General features: G+C 47.1%; 1 protein-coding gene across 1 annotated transcript in view; it reads right to left on the reverse strand.

Annotated features, from left to right (window-relative positions):
• Positions 1-20,342, reverse strand: part of LOC149437748 (very long chain fatty acid elongase 4-like) — a 30,397-nt gene that overhangs the window by 5,258 nt on the left and 4,797 nt on the right. The window contains exons 2-7 of the mRNA XM_089660664.1: positions 19,932-19,991; positions 16,217-16,404; positions 15,692-15,772; positions 15,221-15,277; positions 8,978-9,092; positions 7,857-7,984 (exon numbers count right to left, since the gene is read on the reverse strand). Of these exons, the coding sequence (XP_089516790.1) occupies positions 7,857-7,984; positions 8,978-9,092; positions 15,221-15,277; positions 15,692-15,772; positions 16,217-16,404; positions 19,932-19,989 (627 nt within the window). The 5' untranslated portion in view covers positions 19,990-19,991. The remainder of the gene's footprint in view (positions 1-7,856; positions 7,985-8,977; positions 9,093-15,220; positions 15,278-15,691; positions 15,773-16,216; positions 16,405-19,931; positions 19,992-20,342) is intronic.

Genomic DNA, 20,342 nt, shown 5'->3' on the forward strand with positions numbered 1-20,342 from the left:
GGCCCAGAGTGGGGGAAGGAAGAGCAGAAAGGGTTAAGGTAGCTCCAGGAGGATTTTGTTATTGTTAGTGGGGGGTAGCTGATTGGTAGAGGTTGGTGTAGGTGGGGTTTTGCTGCACCTTAGGATGGGAGGTTCTGTGAGGGGGAGTCAGTTAGCTGGACGGCAAGAGTGTGAGCTTGGTGTCTGTTTAGCACACCTTGCTTCAGGCCACCTTTAGCCCTGCCATGGACAGCCTTTTGGCTCAGCTGCAGGAGGCAGCAGAGGACAGGGGGATGGACTGGCTGCAGAGCCGTGTCTCGGATCTCTTGCAGGATCTGGGCTCATCTCCTGCAGCAGGGGGGCGGGAGGGCCCACGTGCTCGGAGGTCTAGGCCTCCGGAACGCTTTAGCCCGGGCTCCCCCCCCCCCCCTCCCAGAGCTCAGCACCACCATGGGAGCCCCGCTCGGGCCCCTCCGGCTCCGCTTGCAGGGCGCTCCCTTGCCTCTGCTAGCGGGGAAGCCGGGAGGAATCCCCGCCATCGGCGGAGCTCAGTGGGCGGGGCCTCGTGCGGGGGAAGCCCCTCCCCCCCCGCCCACACGGCATGGAGGCAGAAGCAGAATCTGCGGCTCCTCCACTGACAAGGTGCCGGTCAGGGAGGGAGCCCTGCGTGGGAGGCGCACAGCTGCGGCTGCCGGGCTGTCTCCTGTTGCGGCCGGCGGGCCCCCTGAGAAGTCTGGGGCTCCGGCTCCAGTGAGGCAGCAGCGTGGGATCGGCACTGGACGGAGTGCAGCAGGGAGTTCTGCGGCTGCTGGGCTGTCTACTGCTGCGGCCGGCGGGCCCCCTGGACGGTCTGGTGCTCTTGCTCCACAGCAGCATCAGCGGAAGACTGGAGCTGGGCGGAGGGCAGCTGGCAGTGCTGCAGGTCGGAGCCCAGGGACGGCGGTGAGCGTGTCTGGTGCCGGGAGGCAGAGTCGTGAGCGGCACAGACCAGCAGGACCCGTGGCTCCTGGGACCGGGAGGCCATCTGAACAGCGTGCGGAGGACGAGAGGTCGGAGGGCGAGCTGTCGGAACCCGATGCGGGGGCGACGGCTGGCCGCTCTACAACGGTGGATCGTGAGCACGCGGCTGAAGGGGCATCTCCTGGGCAGCCTGGTGAGTTACCTGTTCTGGGGTCTATCTCTTTTTCTTCTGCGTTACGGGACCTGCTGGGGGGTGGTAGGGCCGCTACGGTGGGCGCGGCCTCTGCGGCGTGCACTGTCGGCATTCCCCCGTCGGGTATGGGTGGGGGTCTCGGTGATGTGATTTCCGGTTTGCGGGACCTGTTGCGGCGTCTTGAGTGGGGCGCCTGGGCCTGCTTCTGCGTGGCTCCCGCCGGATGGTGGGGAAGGTTTCGGGGTTCTTGTACAGGACAGCGGGGACGTGCGGCATCCGGGGGTCTCTTCTCCTCCGGGGTCTGGGCTAGGGGTTGTTCCGGCCACGACAGGTGATCGGGGTTCTGCGGCCCCCTCCGCGGTGTTGGGTGCAGATTCGAGGGTGTCCGGGCCTGTCGGCTTGGCGGAATCGGCCAGGGGCGAAGTGTACGTGTGTTTTGAGGGCCCTTTGGGTGCGCATTTACAGTCGGAGGTACGGGAGTAGCTTTGGAGTGGGGAGTACGTTGATATATTCTCACTCTTGCCTTTGGAGCGTTTTCCTTTTGAAGGGTCCCGGGTTGACGAGAGTAGGCAGGTGGAAGCGGAGCAGCGGCGTTTTCGTTTTATCCCGCGTACCTTTGCAAATTGGTTGCAGGCGTTCGCGATCATGGCTAGTGATTAGGGAGGAGGCTCCTGAACATTGCTTGGCACTGTTCTGTTACCTTGATGCCATTGGTGAGGCTCACGGGGTTTCTGGGGGTACTGCGTGGCTTCGGTACGTTGAGCAGTTTAGGCAGCGGAGGGCGGTTCGCCAGTCGTTGCGTTGGGATCATAAGGACGTTGGCCTCTGGATGCGACTCATGACACCGGCGAGGGCCCCTGGTTTGTTTTTTCAGAGCGGGGCCGGCGGTTCGTTCTTCCCGGGACAATCGGCCTCCAGGCGTCAGGGGTTCTTCTGGCAGTTCCAAGAGGGGACGTGTTGATTTGGTGGGTCTTGCCGTTTTAGGCACAAATGTTCCGGGTGCGGGGGCTCCCATCCCTTGTCGCGCTGTTTCCAGCGGGGTCGAGGCCTTTCCGGAGAGCATGCTGGTAAGAGGGACGACTCCGGTGCGAGTGGAAAGGATGGGGCTTTTCTTAAAGAGGTATCCTGATCGCGCAGCTGCAGTGTTGCTGACGGCGGGTTTTTCGGAGGGTTTTCGCATCCCGTGTACTTTGACTTTGATTCCTCCCTTAGCTCGGAATTTGCGGTCGGCCTTGCGGCATGAGGAGGGGGTTTCGGCTAAGTTGCGTAAGGAAGTGGGGTTGGGACGCATGGGGGGGTCCGTTTGCTTGCGCTCTGTTTTCGGATTTGGTTGTTTCTCCCTTGGGGGTTGTGCCCAAGAAGGAGCCGAATGCGTTTAGGTTAATTCACCACCTGTCCTTCCCTAAGGGGGGGTCGGTGAATGATGCTATTGATTCGGAGTCATGTTCGGTGTCTTACACGTCTTTTGATGTGGCTGTTTTCTGGGTCCGTCGGTATGGGCGCGGTGCGCTCATGGCGAAATCGGACGTTGAGTCGGCTTTTCGACTGTTGCCAGTCCATCCGGACAGTTTTCGTTTTTTGGATTGTCATTGGCAGGGCTATTTTTACGTTGATAAGTGCCTTCCTATGGGGTGTTCTATATCTTGCGCTTTGTTCGAGAGGTTCAGTTCATTCGTGGAGTGGGTGGTGCAGGATATCTCAGGGGTGAATTCGGTCATCCAATATTTGGATGATTTTCTTTGCGTGGGTCCGCCAGATTCCGGAGTATGTGCAGTTTTGCTGGCCACTTTGCAACACTTTGCTGAACGTTTCGGGGTTCCTCTGGCGGTGGATAAGACTGTGGGCCCGGCTATGGAGATGACTTTCTTGGGCATTGTTTTGGATTCCGGCACGATGGAGTGCCGCTTGCCTGAGGTTAAGCTGGTGGCTCTACCAGGGGAACTACGTGGGGTGCTGGGGCAAGCGAAAAATTCAGCTGCGGGCCTTACAGTCGTTGTTGGGCAAAACTTCACTTCGCTTGTCGGATTCTGCCCATGGGTCGGGTGTTCTGCCGCCGGTTGGCGGCGGCGGCGACGGCAGGGATTACCTCCCCTTTACATTTTATTCGGTTGACTCGGGATCATCGGGAGGACTTGCATTTGTGGCACACCTTTTTGGATTCGTTTAATGGGCGGGCTCTCTGGATGTCTGGCCCTGTTAGCAATTTTGACTTGGAATGGTTCAGGGACGCGGCGGCGGCGGCGGGCTATGGGGCTTTTTCCAGGGTTGATGGAGTACGGCCTCGTGGCCAGCTTCCTGGCGGGAGGCGGGTTTTCTTCGCAACTTGGTGTTGTTGGAACTTTTTCCGGTGTTGGCGGTTGAGGTTTGGGGAGAGGATTTTCGAAATCTAAACGTGCGTTGTCACTGTGACAATTTGGGGGTGGTTCAGGTCATCAATCGGGTCTCAGCTTCTTCACGACCGGTGGTGGCCTTGCTTCGCCATTTAGTGTTGCGTTGTCTGCGTCTGAATGTTTTTCTCCATGCGGTGCGTCTCCCTGGGGTTGATAACACCGTGGCTGACGCTTTGTCTCGCTTTCAGTGGGACAAATTCCGAGAGGTGGCGCCGGCGGTGGAGCAACACGGGGTTCCTTGTCCCGACGGGCTGTGGGAGATTGCCTTGGAGTCCTTGCGGGCTGGATCCGGCGTTCGGTGAGTGAGGCGACTTGGTCTGCATACTCTAGGGTCTGGTGGGAGTGGCTGGATCTGCTACAGCGGGTTGAGATTGATCCCTGGGGGCCGGAGGTGTTTTTGGCGGTATTGTACTTTGTGGCGCGGAATTTTGAGCGGGGGGTGTCGGCTGCTGCGGTGGATCGCCGACTGGCGGGTTTGGCATTCTTCTTTAAGTTGCAAGGGTGTCAGGATTTCACTGAAGATTTTTTGGGTTCGGCAGGCTCTCCGGGGTTACCGGAGCGCTCATCGATGTAAGGATTCTCATCGTCCGGTGTCTTTTGAGTTGTTGGGGTCTTTGTTTGTGCATTGGTGGTCTGTGTGTTCTTCGGACTTTGAGGTGTGCTTATTTCGGGCGGCTTTTGCGGTAGCCTTTTTTGGGGCGTTGCGTATTGGGGAGCTCGTTAGCCCGTCCAAATCGGTTCTTGGGGGGTTATTGGTGGATGAAGTCAGGTGCTTCGGTGAATGGGTGGAGGTGCTGGTACGTCGGTCTAAGACGGACCAATTGGGACGTGGTGGTCGGGTGCGTTTTTTCGTTCTTCCGGCTTCACTGGTGTGCCCAGTGCGGGCGGTTCGGGAATTTTTGTCCCGTCGTCCAGTGGGGCATGGGTGTTTTTTTCAGGCACGCTGAGCGGGAGCTGGTGCGAGATGTCAAGCTGGACTTTCTTCAGTTGCGGCGGGCTTATCCGGGGATGGTGGTGGTGTGGTCCGACATTGTCGCCCGTGCCTCTTGGCGTTGGGCGCGGTCGGTAGAGAGGCTCAACAAGGCTCGGATTAAGGCTAACAGAGAGGTGGGGCGTTTCTTTAGTCACCATGGGGGGTTAGTGGTCTGGCGCTTGGAGTTGGAGGTGGATACTTGGCGGTATCTCAGGTGCGATGGGGTACATTTGAATGCGGTTGGGACGGATTTATGGTCCCTGGATCTGCAGGATGGCATGCAGCGGGCTGTTCATTTGTGGCGTGGCACGCATGGGTAAGGGCTTACCCAGCGTGCTGTGGCGGTTGTTGGTCTTTGGAGGCGGTTCTTATTTGGAAGGTAAACAACAATGGTGTGGGACCCATCCGTGGTATGGGATGCCCGGGGACATTCCCAGTTAACCAAGGTTTAACTGGAAGGTGGTGGTGCTGCACTGCGGACGGTATGGTTGTCTCCGAGCTGGTTGGTTGCGGCTGGAGGCCTAGTGTATATGGTTGTCCGCAGGTGCATTTCGGATCGTTTTGGGGTGCCTTCGAAGACCAACAACAATTATGTGGGTTTCTGTTATAAGGAATGGTTGGTGTATTGTAACTTGAGTTGTTAATAAAAGGCCATGTTGGCCATTTACTCCAAAATTGGTGTTATGTCTTTTGTTAGTATAATTGGTTAAGGGGAAGGGGGTTGGTGCGGAACGGTAATGGTGGTAATGGGGAAGTGGACGAGCCTATCTCTGGTGCAATAGTCAAGAAATGCCCGTAGCGAAAGAAAGAAGAAATAGCGCAGGGCATACATGACTAGGCCCAGAGTGGGGGAAGGAAGAGCAGAAAGGGTTAAGGTAGCTCCAGGAGGATTTTGTTATTGTTAGTGGGGGGTAGCTGATTGGTAGAGGTTGGTGTAGGTGGGGTTTTGCTGCACCTTAGGATGGGAGGTTCTGTGAGGGGGAGTCAGTTAGCTGGACGGCAAGAGTGTGAGCTTCCCTCCCGCCCTCCCTGTTTGGGTGAGTTTTGGGTCCCTCCAGGTAGAGGGGGGGATTATGTTGGTTCATGGGCGGTTGTTGGTCTTTGGAGGCAGTTCTTATTTGGAAGGTAAACAACAATGGTGTGGGACCCATCCGTGGTATGGGATGCCCGGGGACATTCCCAGTTAACCAAGGTTTAACTGGAAGGTGGTGGTGCTGCACTGCGGACGGTATGGTTGTCTCTGAGCTGGTTGGTTGCGGCTGGAGGCCTAGTGTATATGGTTGTCCGCAGGTGCATTTCGGATCGTTTTGGGGTGCCTTCGAAGACCAACAACAATTCTGTGGGTTTCTGTTATAAGGAATGGTTGGTGGCGGTTGTTGGTCTTTGGAGGCGGTTCTTATTTGGAAGGTAAACAACAATGGTGTGGGACCCATCCGTGGTATGGGATGCCCGGGGACATTCCCAGTTAACCAAGGTTTAACTGGAAGGTGGTGGTGCTGCACTGCGGACGGTATGGTTGTCTCCGAGCTGGTTGGTTGCGGCTGGAGGCCTAGTGTATATGGTTGTCCGCAGGTGCATTTCGGATCGTTTTGGGGTGCCTTCGAAGACCAACAACAATTATGTGGGTTTCTGTTATAAGGAATGGTTGGTGTATTGTAACTTGAGTTGTTAATAAAAGGCCATGTTGGCCATTTACTCCAAAATTGGTGTTATGTCTTTTGTTAGTATAATTGGTTAAGGGGAAGGGGGTTGGTGCGGAACGGTAATGGTGGTAATGGGGAAGTGGACGAGCCTATCTCTGGTGCAATAGTCATGAGTTTCTGCCATGTGATTGGCTTATTATCAATTTGTGTTAGCAAGCAATTGAACAATGTGCAAAAATATTTTTATATAAAACTTTTCCTTTTTCATTACATTCTGCTTCCTGTCAAAAGCCCTCAGTCCTGATGCAAGCAGAGGGCTGGCTCTTGGGAGGAGTTATGCAAATATCAAAATGCCTTTGGTGTCAGCCTGGAGGAGTGGGCATTCCTAGGCAGACTTAATTTGCATACAGTCACCCCCAGGTAATGCCCACATGTAATTCTGAGCCTCCATCACTGAAAGAACTTAAAGCCTGGTGAGCCAGGGGCGGGTCAGGCTGGGGAGAATAGGGCTGGAGGATGCTGGACAACCCTCCCGCCAGGAATGAGGCAAAGCTCTTTCTGACTTGCTGCAGCTTCTAATGCACATTGTGAGAAGCTGAAAGTGTGCAGTGACATCAGAGGAAGCCATTTCAGTCCAGGGGAGGAGCCGCTACACCTGTGCAAGACTGAAGCGGAGGAGCCGGTACACCTGTGCAAGACTGAAGGGGAGGAGTCGGTACACCTGTACAAGACTGAAGGGGAGGAGTCGGTACACCTGTACAAGACTGAAGGGGAGAAGCCGGTATACCTGTGTAAGCCTGAAGGGGAGGAGCTGGTACACCTGTGCAAGACTGAAGGGGAGGAGCTGGTATAACTGTGTAAGACTGGAGGGGAGGAGTTGGTACACCTGTGCAAGACTGGAGGGGAGGAGCCGGTATAATTGTGCAAGATTGAAGGGGAGGAGCTGGTACACCTGTGCTAGATTGAAGGGGAGGAGCCAGTATAACTGTGCAAGACTGAAGGGGAGGAGCTAGTAACCTGTGCAAGACTGGAGGGAAGGAGCTGGTATAACTGTGCAAGACTGAAGGGGAGGTGCCGGTACACCTGTACAAGACTGAAGGGGAGGAACCAGTACACCTGTACAAGACTGAAGGGGAGGAGCCAGTATAACGGTGCAAAACTGAAGGGTAGGGGCGGTACAACTGTGCAAGACTGAAGGGGAGGAGCCGGTACACCTGTGGAAGACTGAAGGGGAGGAGCAGGTACACCTGTGCAAGACTGAAGGGGAGGAGCCGGTACAACTGTGCAAGACTGAAGGGGAGGAGCCGGTACACCTGTGTAAGACTGAAGGGGAGGAGCCGGTACACCTGTGCAAGACTGAAGGGGAGGAGCCAGTGCACCTGTACAAGACTGATGGGATGGCCGGAGGTCAGATTTTAAACAGGTTAGGAGGTTAGCTTCAGGTCAAATTCTGCTGTGGATGATGGAACTTAGAAACTTCCCAACATAATCTCAGATGCAATCTGAATGTACCTGACAGCACCTTCCATTTACCTACACTAGTATATATTATGACTTTAGCACAGCTGCAGTATTTGCTGGATGACAATGTCAGCTTGCTGAATACTTTTACTTCTTCTCTGGAATTGCTGTTTAGCTTTCTAGAAATCTTTGCATTGATCAGTAGTAGAGTGATAGGAGTCATTATTCTCCAACAGCCGCATCTCATGGACACTCACCAGCTGAAGTATGGTCAAGTATCTCTTCCACCACAAGTACTTCTGCACGGAGGGCCCCAGGACCGCCAGAGCGTAGTACAGGTACATGAAGATGTGGACAAAAGAGTTCAGCATGCCGATGAAAAATGCTGCAAAACACAAGTGGGGAAATGATGGTTTAAGATAGACGACCCAATAGGTGATGCCAAAACAAAGATGGTTCTGTCCTTCAGGAGAGAAAAGCAGATGAAAGCACTGCCAGGGAGTCCTTGTTTTAGTTTTACTTCAACCCTACGTTCAACCTAATTAATTTTCAATAAAAGTAATAATTATATATATATAAAATATATGCGGGGATTTCTTTACACTTCCTGGCCCATAGCCAAAACAGGAAGTGAGAGAAATCCCTTCAAAGTAAGGGAACCCCTGGTTGTCACCAGAAAAAAGTGTCCTCATTGAAAGATTTCCCCTCTATTCTTGTTCTGGTGACAACCAAAAATGTAGGATTTCTTTTACTTTTAAGGTTAACGGTAAACAGGACAAGTAGAGAGAGGGAATCTCCCTAACGGGGGTACAGACAGTAATGACAGCCTGACAGGGGATCTAATCCCTCTCCACTCTATTCAAAACTGAAAAAAATGGTTTTAAATTATACTTTAATTTGCAAAGAACTGTTTTTTTTAATTACTATTTAAAAACAAATACATTGTATTAACTTTTAAATAACTATTTTTTTTAACACGGTCTAAAGCATAAATACATTATTTTGTGATATTTTTTTTTCAATGAACAGCATAAAATAATACAATAATTTTGCAAGACTATAATCACAGAAAGAAAGCCTTGTTTGTCCTACCCCCCCCCCCCCAAAAAAAAAAAACTTCAATGAGCACATATTATAAAAGTAAACATGATTCTGGTCTGTAAGAGACTGTAAAGGAATGTGAGCTGAAATAGTAAAAACAACAAAGAATTAATAGAAAAAAAAATCCCTCACAAACTCCTGACACAGCCAAACACATGGCCGATGCTGTGCTGGGGCCTCATTACACATGGATAGAACAACACTGAACGTCCTTGTTCCCTCACGGAGCTGGAGGAGTGAAGAGCACAGCATGGATCGCTAATCAAACTATACTCACCCTGTCCTCCGGCCACGTATTTGACCCCGGCCCACCAGTTGAAGATCATGGTGGCATGGTGATAGACATGGAGGAAGGAGATCTGATTGAACTTCTTCCTCATGATGAAAAAGATCTACAGAAGATGAACATGTACATGAATCAAACATCCCCATCATATACATGAATCAAACATCCCCATCATATACATGAATCAAACATCCCCATCATATACATGAATCAAACATCCCCATCATATACATGAATCAAACATCTCTATCATATACATGAATTAAACATCTCCATCATATACATGAGTCAAACATCTCCATCATATCCATGAATCAAACATCCCCATCATATCCATGAATCAAACATCTCCGTCATATCCATGAATCAAACATCTCCGTCATATCCATGAATCAAACATGTCCATCATATACATGAATCAAACATGTCCATCATATACATGAATCAAACATGTCCGTCATATACATGAATCAGACATCTCCGTCATATACATGAATCAAACATCTCCGTCATATACATGAATCAAACATCTCCATCATATACATGAATCAAACATCTCTATCATATACATGAATCAAACATCACCGTCATATACATGAATCAAACATGTCCATCATATACATGAATCAAACATCTCCATCATATACATGAATCAAACATCTCCGTCATATACATGAATCAAACATCTCCATCATATACATGAATCAAACATCTCCGTCATATACATGAATCAAGCATCTCCGTCATATACATGAATCAAACATCTCCATCATATACATGAATCAAACATCTCCGTCATATACATGAATCAAGCATCTCCATCATATACATGAATCAAACATCTCCATCATATACATGAATCAAACATCTCCATCATATACATGAATCAAACATCTCCATCATATACATGAATCAAACATCTCCATCATATACATGAATCAAACATCTCCGTCATATACATGAATCAAGCATCTCCATCATATACATGAATCAAACATCTCCATCATATACATGAATCAAACATCTCCGTCATATACATGAATCAAGCATCTCCATCATATACATGAATCAAACATCTCCGTCATATACATGAATCAAACATCTCCGTCATATACATGAATCAAACATCACCGTCATATACATGAATCAGACATCTCCGTCATATACATGAATCAAACATCTCCGTCATATACATGAATCAAACATCTCCATCATATACATGAATCAAGCATCTCCATCATATACATGAATCAAACATCCCCATCATATACATGAATCAAACATCTCCATCATATACATGAATCAAACATCCCCATCATATACATGAATCAAACATCTCCGTCATATCCATGAATCAAACATCTCCGTCATATCCATGAATCAAACATCCCCATCATATACATGAATCAAACATCCCCATCATATCCATGAATCAAACATCCCCATCATATACATGAATCAAACATCCCCATCATATACATGAATCAAACATCCCCATCATATACATGAATCAAACATCTCCGTCATATCCATGAATCAAACATCTCCATCATATCCATGAATCAAACATCTCCATCATATCCATGAATCAAACATCTCCATCATATACATGAATCAAACATGTCCATCATATACATGAATCAAACATCACCGTCATATACATGAATCAGACATCTCCGTCATATACATGAATCAAACATCTCCGTCATATACATGAATCAAACATCTCCGTCATATACATGAATCAAACATCTCCGTCATATACATGAATCAAACATCTCCGTCATATACATGAATCAAACATCACCGTCATATACATGAATCAGACATCTCCGTCATATACATGAATCAAACATCTCCGTCATATACATGAATCAAACATCTCCGTCATATACATGAATCAAGCATCTCCATCATATACATGAATCAAACATCCCCATCATATACATGAATCAAACATCTCCATCATATACATGAATCAAACATCCCCATCATATACATGAATCAAACATCTCCGTCATATCCATGAATCAAACATCTCCGTCATATACATGAATCAAGCATCTCCATCATATACATGAATCAAACATCCCCATCATATACATGAATCAAACATCTCCATCATATACATGAATCAAACATCCCCATCATATACATGAATCAAACATCTCCGTCATATCCATGAATCAAACATCTCCGTCATATCCATGAATCAAACATCCCCATCATATACATGAATCAAACATCCCCATCATATACATGAATCAAACATCTCCGTCATATCCATGAATCAAACATCTCCATCATATCCATGAATCAAACATCTCCATCATATCCATGAATCAAACATCTCCATCATATACATGAATCAAACATGTCCATCATATACATGAATCAAACATCACCGTCATATACATGAATCAGACATCTCCGTCATATACATGAATCAAACATCTCCGTCATATACATGAATCAAACATCTCCGTCATATACATGAATCAAACATCTCCGTCATATACATGAATCAAACATCTCCATCATATACATGAATCAGACATCTCCGTCATATACATGAATCAGACATCTCCATCATATACATGAATCAAACATCTCCATCATATACATGAATCAAACATCATCGTCATATACATGAATCAAACATCTCCATCATATACATGAATCAAACATCTCCGTCATATACATGAATCAAGCATCTCCATCATATACATGAATCAAACATCTCCATCATATACATGAATCAAACATCTCCATCATATACATGAATCAAACATCTCCATCATATACATGAGTCAAACATCTCCATCATATACATGAGTCAAACATCTCCGTCATATACATGAATCAAGCATCTCCATCATATCATAATGTAATAAAACTGCCATTCATGGTTGGGACAGAGGGCTCATTCACAAAGCTCAGGCAGCAGCTATTGTTCTCCAAGTCCCAGCATGCTTCCTATCGGGCACAGTGTTCGGGAGAAGTCCGACTCTTGTACTTTTGAACTCTTTGTACAAGGCTTACACAAGTGAACAGTCAGCTGTTTTCTGTCTTACGTAAACCAAGCAGCAAAATGTAAGATAGAAACAGACACACTGTAAACCTCAAACCTCGTGCTGGCTACAGACAGATACTGTAAATATCCGATTATCTGCTGTACCCACTTGGCAATGCGATTGGGGGGAGGGGAATGGGGAGTTTCCCCCCTTACCCCATTCTCATCCACCCCATTCCCAACCCGCTTCCACTTTCTTCCTTCCCTCAGTCCCTCCAATACCAACCCCCCTTTCTTTTCTTGTCTTTCTTTTGACATTTGCATGTTCCGACTGGATGGCCTCGTTTACTCCTTCTGGTAGTGATTCTGCTTGGCATTCCATACTTTACCCAACTCATTCCCTATAGAACCAGGACTTTAGCTCAATACAGACCACTCATGGTTTCTCTTCTGTTTGCATACCTTGGTAACCAAGTTAAAACATTTTTTGGGGAATTATATCTATAGCTTATACTTTTATGATCTTCTTTTACATGTATTGAGCAAACTTATGTGTACACATGTTGCTGCTTACAGTATTTGTTCCACCGACTTGTGAACTCCATTCACTTTCTTTTTTTGTCCCATTATAAAGATTTACTTGGCCCTCCAGCCTCTCTTTAGCCATTCTTTATCCAATAAAGTATTTGTGGAATTAAATATCCGATCAGTAAGGATAAGCTAAGGTTGGCTCAAACCCGTGGGGCACTATCACAGGACAGTAGGCTGCTGCCTCAATTATCTGCACCCACGGAACTCCCTGCCCAGTAGCCACGCATCCAAAGAACAAAAGGTATACCGCTCAGGCAAACAATCCAGATCCATCCACAACAGGCGCAGGCTCTGGCTCGCCACCACACGCAATGCATATGGGAAGAATTGTCAGGAGCACACCGGAGGATAGATGAATATAATGTATATTTATTGTTCCATAGGACACACGAAACACCAGGACATGAATACAGGACATGTTAACGCGTTTCACATGATCTTGTGCTTAATCATAATTCCCTGCCCAGTAGCCACGCATAACAAAGGAACTGGTAGACTGGTGACCTAATATGGCCACATGGTTCTATTTGGATGACGTCTTCAACCAAATAAGGCCATGTGGCTATATTAGGCCAATGATATCACCAGCATCCCCTCCCTTTTTCATGGCAGGGAATTCCACTGATGCAACCGATTGGAGCCTACTTTCAAGTGACCATTTCCCACCAGTTTGGGAACTCAGTTCGGCCTGGACCTTAGCTCATCATTTATTATAAGAACTGAAAGCTAGAAGTTTTTTTAGATTATGGGAAGATGAGGGGGGGGGGGCTAAGAGACAGGAAGCCAACTGTGGCAGTTTACTCAGTGCACCGTGGTAAATAGAAAAGGTTCATAGTGGCATACCAGTGCTTCCCCCATCCTCTGGAACTCTCTACCCCAATTTATCAGACTATCGCCTACTCTGCTCACTTTTAGGCGATCTCTGAAAACCTATATCCCCACAGTTACTACCTTTTGTACCACTAGCCCCTCCCTCCTAGATTGTAAGCTCCAAGGAGCAGGGCCCTCCTATCCCTCTTGTATTGAACTGTATTGTTGCTGTATTGTCTCCCGTTATATTGTAAAGTGCTGAGCAAACTGTTGGCGCCATATAAATCCTGTATAATAATACCACATGTTCCATAATGAATTATGGGTATAATAGTGGTGCACCTAGTGTGCTGTAGCCAATTATAGTTGTCAATAGTGGTTCACATAGTGTGCTGCTTCAAACTGTAAGGATAGTATTGCATGCTCGGTGGCAAATTATTCAGTTTTTGATAGTGACAAGCCTGCAGGTGGTTCAATTATAGTGTCAGGGCCTTTTATATAACAAACACTTACACTTCATTAAAAAATAAATTAGTAGCATTTACAATACATGGACTACATATGGAGAATTATGACAATACAAGGAAAAAAAACAAGCAATCATTACAATACCGAGTAGCCAACAATCAATTGTTACAATTCAAGTCTGCACTGGCCACAGGTATCAACTTTCACCTGGATTGAAAGGGAGGAGAAATCCAAGTTTTGAGTTGTCACCAAAATAGGAAATATAATTCTTCCATTAGGGACACTGGTTCTGGGGAAAACGATCAGATGGGATTTTTCTCACCTTCTGTTTTGCCTTCAGGACAAGAAGTGAAGGGAGATTTCCCCAATGGGACACAGTTGTCGAACAAGCTGACAGGGGTTTTCTATCCATAATGGTTTAGTATTTGACTTTAGATATACATTATATACACTATTATCTCCCAGAGGGTCAATAGACTCTAGATACCCTCAGACTGCACAGCCTTTGGATATACTTCACACAAACATTCAACTTTATTAAACTCTCAAGGTGTGTTCCTAAAGCCCAACTGCAGACAAACAAAAATGTTCCCATGCAATGGGGTGAGCCTGCACTGCACAGGTCAGCTGCTTGTTTTTTTCTAGGGGATTAGAGAAAGCCTATACTCACCCAATTTCTCATCCCCACATGCAAAAGGTGTTCCTCCAAAATCCAACAGTGCACTGTTCTTGATGTCCTCACGTCTTGCGCTGGTCTATGACTGTGATGACGTCAGGAACAGTCCACCACACAAAACCGCTAGACTCAGGGGGAAGGGGGGGGGGGGTTAGGAGCCACAGGGACTAGTCTTATGTGGGGAGGATCTGAGGATTAGGTGGGCATCTCTCTATTCTCCTATCCGTTAGAAAAAAAAACAAGCAGCTTTTTTGCCTGGAGTTGGGCTTTAAATAACCAAATGTATGCTGTTGTATAAAGTCTCCATATCTTGGGCTGGTCCCTTAAAAAGCTAAGACTTCATATATACACTTTAACAGATGATATAGTTTCCTAGAGGAATTCTCCTGTAAAGACTCTCACCAGAGTCTCTTAGACAACATATCCCTTCCAAAACCCTAAGAGAGGAAAGTTGGTAAATAAATAAATCCATAAGGGGATGACATCTAATCTTCCAAGAAAAAACTCAACAGCCTTTGACACCCTTTTGTAGAGAACCCAGAACCTGTTGTAGTAAGAGACATGTAGTCATTCGATGGTTGCGGAAATTATCTAGAGACCTTAATATTAATCTTACCCTTCGTCCACAGCTGGATGTAAAACATTAAAGAGTAGACTGTCCTCTTGTTATACTCACTGTGTCTAGGAGCTCAATGACCTTGGAGAAGAAGAACCACCAGCATACTCTGGCCATCTATAGGGGAAAAAAGGAGAAGACATCAGAGGAGACAGGAGGTCATCCTAACCCTTTATAGGAGATTCCTTTGGGACCATCAGAATACCAGCACCATTTTTTGTGTATATAGTCCTTAACCGTAAAGAATGTGATGGAGAAACCAGTCAGCCGGACTCCACCTGTCATCCTCCTCTACTACAATAGGTACTGGGTTAGAAGAGTCTGATTGGTCGACATAAGCAGTTCCGACAGTTCTTCTATATACTTCTTCTCACAACACAATTCTGAATACAGATACATGAGAGATAATGGGGAAACTCTGGTTTGGGATGTATCTACTCTTGGTTTATGTAAGTAATTTCTGGTTGCATTGCTATCCATCATCTCACCTGATGCACACCATGGTCAGAATTCCTAGAATGCCTCACTTACCCGCAGGCCCAGCTCACTATTACTGTAGTCCACCGGTTGGCAGAAGTAGCTGTACCCAGCCAACACCGACGTCACCAGAAACTGGAGACAAGACAAAGAGAACAAACCATTACAGATATGCAAGATAAACATACTCAGGGGAAGAAAGCACACAATTGACTTCCTTCCAGTAACCCCATCAATAAACATCAACGACAACCTGCTTTAAAAGGCAAACTTATCACACAGGTAAAGAACAAGGTGCAAAGTTCCAGATAAACCAACCAGAATTCATTTTTCACCCATCTGATTTCTCTAAACTGGCATCTGATTGGCTGATAGGATTAGCTGCACTGTGCACCTTGTGATTCCTAATTAAACTAGATAAATAGTAGCAAGGAATACAACCAAAAATACATGAGAAATGTACAAGGAGCCAACCAAAAATTCCAAACAAAACAGAACATCAAATGAGCTTTCACAATTATCTTCCGGCATACTGGAAATTAATTGAGAGAGATGTCTGGTGTGTATGGGTGGCCTTACCTCATAAAACATATAGATAGACAGGCCCACTAGGGAAAGGTTATAGACTAGCAGAACTAGGTGCAGGGTGAAGGGCTCACGCCCTTCCATCAATCGGGGCCCCAGGGCCACAAGCAGAAGGTAGACAGCAAACATGAGGATAATGGGGACCGGTGAATAGACCAGGAGCCAGGGGTCCGTCCGACTGTCTGCAAAACATAAAAAGGGTTGTCATCACTCAACTGGGGGAGTCCATGAGCCGTTGCCATCAACAACCAATCAGCAGCAGTATTTTAGGCAAGGCATCTTAGTTGTAACCTCGTGTCCAAGGACTTCACTCACAGGTCCCATGCTCTGTCCACCTCAACCTTCAGGATCTGTAAACTCCTCACTTCTATAAACCAGATAATACCTGAAGCTGTGCACTGCAAATCTACAGTTGTGGCCAAAATTATTCAACCCCCACTGAAATTGAGTGTTTTGGCCAGTTTGACATTGCTTTTGATCATTCAGTCATCTTGCTTACATTTACATTAAAGAGGCACTTGTAGGTCAGACAAATATAACATAACAGTTATAATGAAATAACCACAAATGTCTTTTCTGTGCTCACAGCATTATCAGTTTTATTCAACCCCCAAGTGACATTCAATCTTAGTACTTAGTACAGCATCCTTTTACAGTTATAACAGCTTTTAAACGTGAAGCATAGCTTGACACAAGTGTCTTGCAGCGATCTACGGGTATCTTCGCCCATTCTTCATGGGCAAAGGCCTCCAGTTCAGTCACATTCTTAGGCTTGCGCACTGCAACTGCTTTCTTTAAGTCCCACCAGAGGTTCTCAATCGGATTTAAGTCTGGTGACTGCGATGGCCACTCCAAAATGTTCCAGCCTTTCCTCTGCAACCATGCTCTAGTGGACTTGGAGGTATGCTTGGGATCATTGTCCTGTTGAAAGGTCCAACGTCTCCCAAGCCTCAGGTGTGTGACGGACTGCATCACGTTTCCATCCAATATCTCCTGGTACTGAAGAGAATTCATGGTACCTTGCACACGCTGAAGCTTCCCTGTACCTGCAGAAGCAAAACAGCCCCAAAGCATGATTGACCCTCCACCATGCTTCACAGTAGGCAAGGTGTTCTTTTCATCATAGGCCTTGTTCTTCCTCCTCCAAACATAGCGTTGATCCATGGGCCCAAACAGTTCTAATTTTGTTTCATCAGTCCACAGAACACTATCCCACAACTTTTGTGGTTTGTCCACATGGCTTTTGGCATACTGCAGTCGACTCTTCTTATTCTTTGGAGACAGCAAGGGGGTACGCCTGGGAGTTCTGGCACGGAGGCCTTCATTACGCAGTGTGCGTCTTATTGTCTGGGCTGAAACTTCTGTACCCACATCTGACAAATCTTTTCTCAGTTCCTCAGCAGTCACACGGGGACTTCTCTCCACTCTACGCTTCAGGTAGCGCACAGCAGTCGAAGTCAGCATCTTCTTTCTGCCACGACCAGGTAGCGTTTCAACAGTGCCCTTTGCCTTGAATTTGCGAATGATGCTTCCTAAGGTGTCTCTTGGTATGTTTAACATCTTTGCAATCTTCTTATAGCCATTGCCCTTCCTGTGAAGAGAAATCACCTCTTCTCTTGTCTTCCTGGACCATTCTCTTGCCTTCACCATGTTTGTAACCACACCAGTAAATGTCTAGAAGGAGCTGAGTATCACAGTCATTTTAAAGCTGCCTAATTGGTGCTTATTATGCTTGATTGCTGCTCGGTGACATCCACAGGTGTTTTCAATACCTGATGGAAAGCACCTGTATGAACCTCTGTTCTTCAGAGTGGTAGTCTTTAAGGGGTTGAATAATTGTGGCAATGAAGAAACCACATAAGAACCATTTACTACTGTATTACATAAACAATTGATGTCATTTTAGTTGCATTTGGGTAGTTACAACGTCCTTGTAGGATTTGATTCTGAATACAATTCCAAATGTACACTATAGTCCCTAAACCCCTTTACAGCATTGGGGGTTGAATAATTTTGGCCACAACTGTATTCAGTCCAAAGAAACTATTTGTCCAGCAGCAATTGAGTACACTCCACCATGGCCTACTTTGGGGTGGTTCTTCCCCTGCTGGTGCCTAAACATAGAGCCATAATATTCTATGATTAGATTTTCTGTGTGGAGTCATGTTTTTTGAATGTATCTTAGTTATTATTGCAATGTTGTAGAGTGGGAGGGGTCACAGTCCCCATTGTCACTCACAGAAGGGGAGGGGGTGCAGCTGTCCCCAGTGTCGGCCCACAGTGAGGTTGGAGCAGCTGTCATCGGTGTCCCCCTGCAGCAGGGAAGGACAATTGTTACCGGTGTATCCCCATAGGGGGGCAAATGTCCCAATACAATTCAATACAGGAGGAATCAGAGGGCCCTGCTCATTAGAGCTTACGATGATGCTTGTCTAGTAGTCAGTAGAGTCTACGATCACTCATTTCATCCTGCAGTGGGGGAGAACAGCTGTCCCCAGTGTCACCCCAAAGTTGGGGGGGGTCAAATTTGTCTCTGATGTCATCCCACTCTCCTCAGTGTCACCCTACAGTGGATGGGGGAGAAGGACAGATGTCCCCAGTGTCACCCCAAAGTTGGGGGGGGTCAAATTTGTCTCTGATGTCATCCCACTCTCCTCAGTGTCACCCTACAGTGGATGGGGGAGAAGGACAGATGTCCCCAGTGTCACCCCAAAGTTGGGGGGGTGAAATTTGTCTCTGATGTCATCCCACTTTCCTCAGTGTCACCCTACAGTAGATGGGGGAGAAGGACAGATGTCCCCAGTGTCACCCCAAAGTTGGGGGGGGTCAAATTTGTCTCTGATGTCATCCCACTCTCCTCAGTGTCACCCTACAGTGGATGGGGGAGAAGGACAGATGTCCCCAGTGTCACCCCAAAGTTGGGGGGGTGAAATTTGTCTCTGATGTCATCCCACTTTCCTCAGTGTCACCCTACAGTAGATGGGGGAGAAGGACAGATGTTCCCAGTGTCACCCCAAAGTTGGGGGGTGAAATTTGTCTCTGATGTCATCCCACTCTCCTCAGTGTCACCCTACTGTGGATGGGGGAGAAGGACAGATGTCCCCAGTGTCACCTCAAAGTTGGGGGGGTGAAATATGTCTCTGATGTCATCCCACTCTCCTCAGTGTCACCCTACAGTGGATGGGGGAGAAGAACAGATGTCCCCAGTCTCGCCCCTAGGAGGGGTGGAACAGATGTAATCAGTGTTACCTTGCAGCAGGGAAGAACAACTGTCCCTGATGTCACCCCCATGGGGAGGGGAAATGTCCCTGGTATCACCCCTGCAATTGTAATCATCATGGCCACAGATCGTACTTCCTGACTGGTTGTGTTAACCCCCCCTACCTTACAGCTTAAAGATCAATTATGCTTCTTTATCAGTCAGTGGGGTCCATAACCCTGATGGCATCCTGCAGTAGGGGTGGCCAGCGGTCCCCAGTGTCACCCACAGTTGGGGTGGCATTCATCCCTGGTGTTAACCTAAAGTAGGAGAGGCTGCTGTCTCCATTGTCACCCCATATTTGCAGAAGGACAGCTGACTCCAAAGTCACCCCACAGTGGAAGAGGCAATTTTCCTTTGTGTCACTCCACAGGATCATAATCCACACTTGGTATGTCAGATCCATCGTCACCACATACAAAAATAACCATATAATCATATGTATCTTACCTCCATTCTCCAGAGCCCACACATAGAAGTCCTTCACGGCCTCCCAGGTAGACGCCATACCTGCAAATGACAGATATACAAGATTGTGAGCCTTCATGATGGACCAAAGCTCCTTCAAAATTTTGTTTTATTTTTGGATGGACTAAGGGGTTTTATTGACTTCTTTAGGATGTTATTGTCATCTGTGTCCTCTTGTGACCAAGTGACAGGAAGTAAGGAGAAATCTCTGCAAAAGAACCACAGAGAGCCGAAAAAGCCAAATGAAGGACCCGAGCCTCACCCTTCTCCATGCCATCCAAAACCAAAATAAAAGTTTTGGCTGGAGCCAACAACAAATTTCTTCACTTCCCTTTGTGTCATTCTGCAAGGCCTGTTTAGCTTTTCTTACTAATTAGCTATTATATCTGTTAC

The sequence above is a fragment of the Staurois parvus genome, unplaced genomic scaffold (genome assembly GCF_062004578.1).
Source record: "Staurois parvus isolate SC_StPar_1 unplaced genomic scaffold, SC_StPar_1.0 ptg001260l, whole genome shotgun sequence".
Taxonomy (NCBI): domain Eukaryota; kingdom Metazoa; phylum Chordata; class Amphibia; order Anura; family Ranidae; genus Staurois; species Staurois parvus.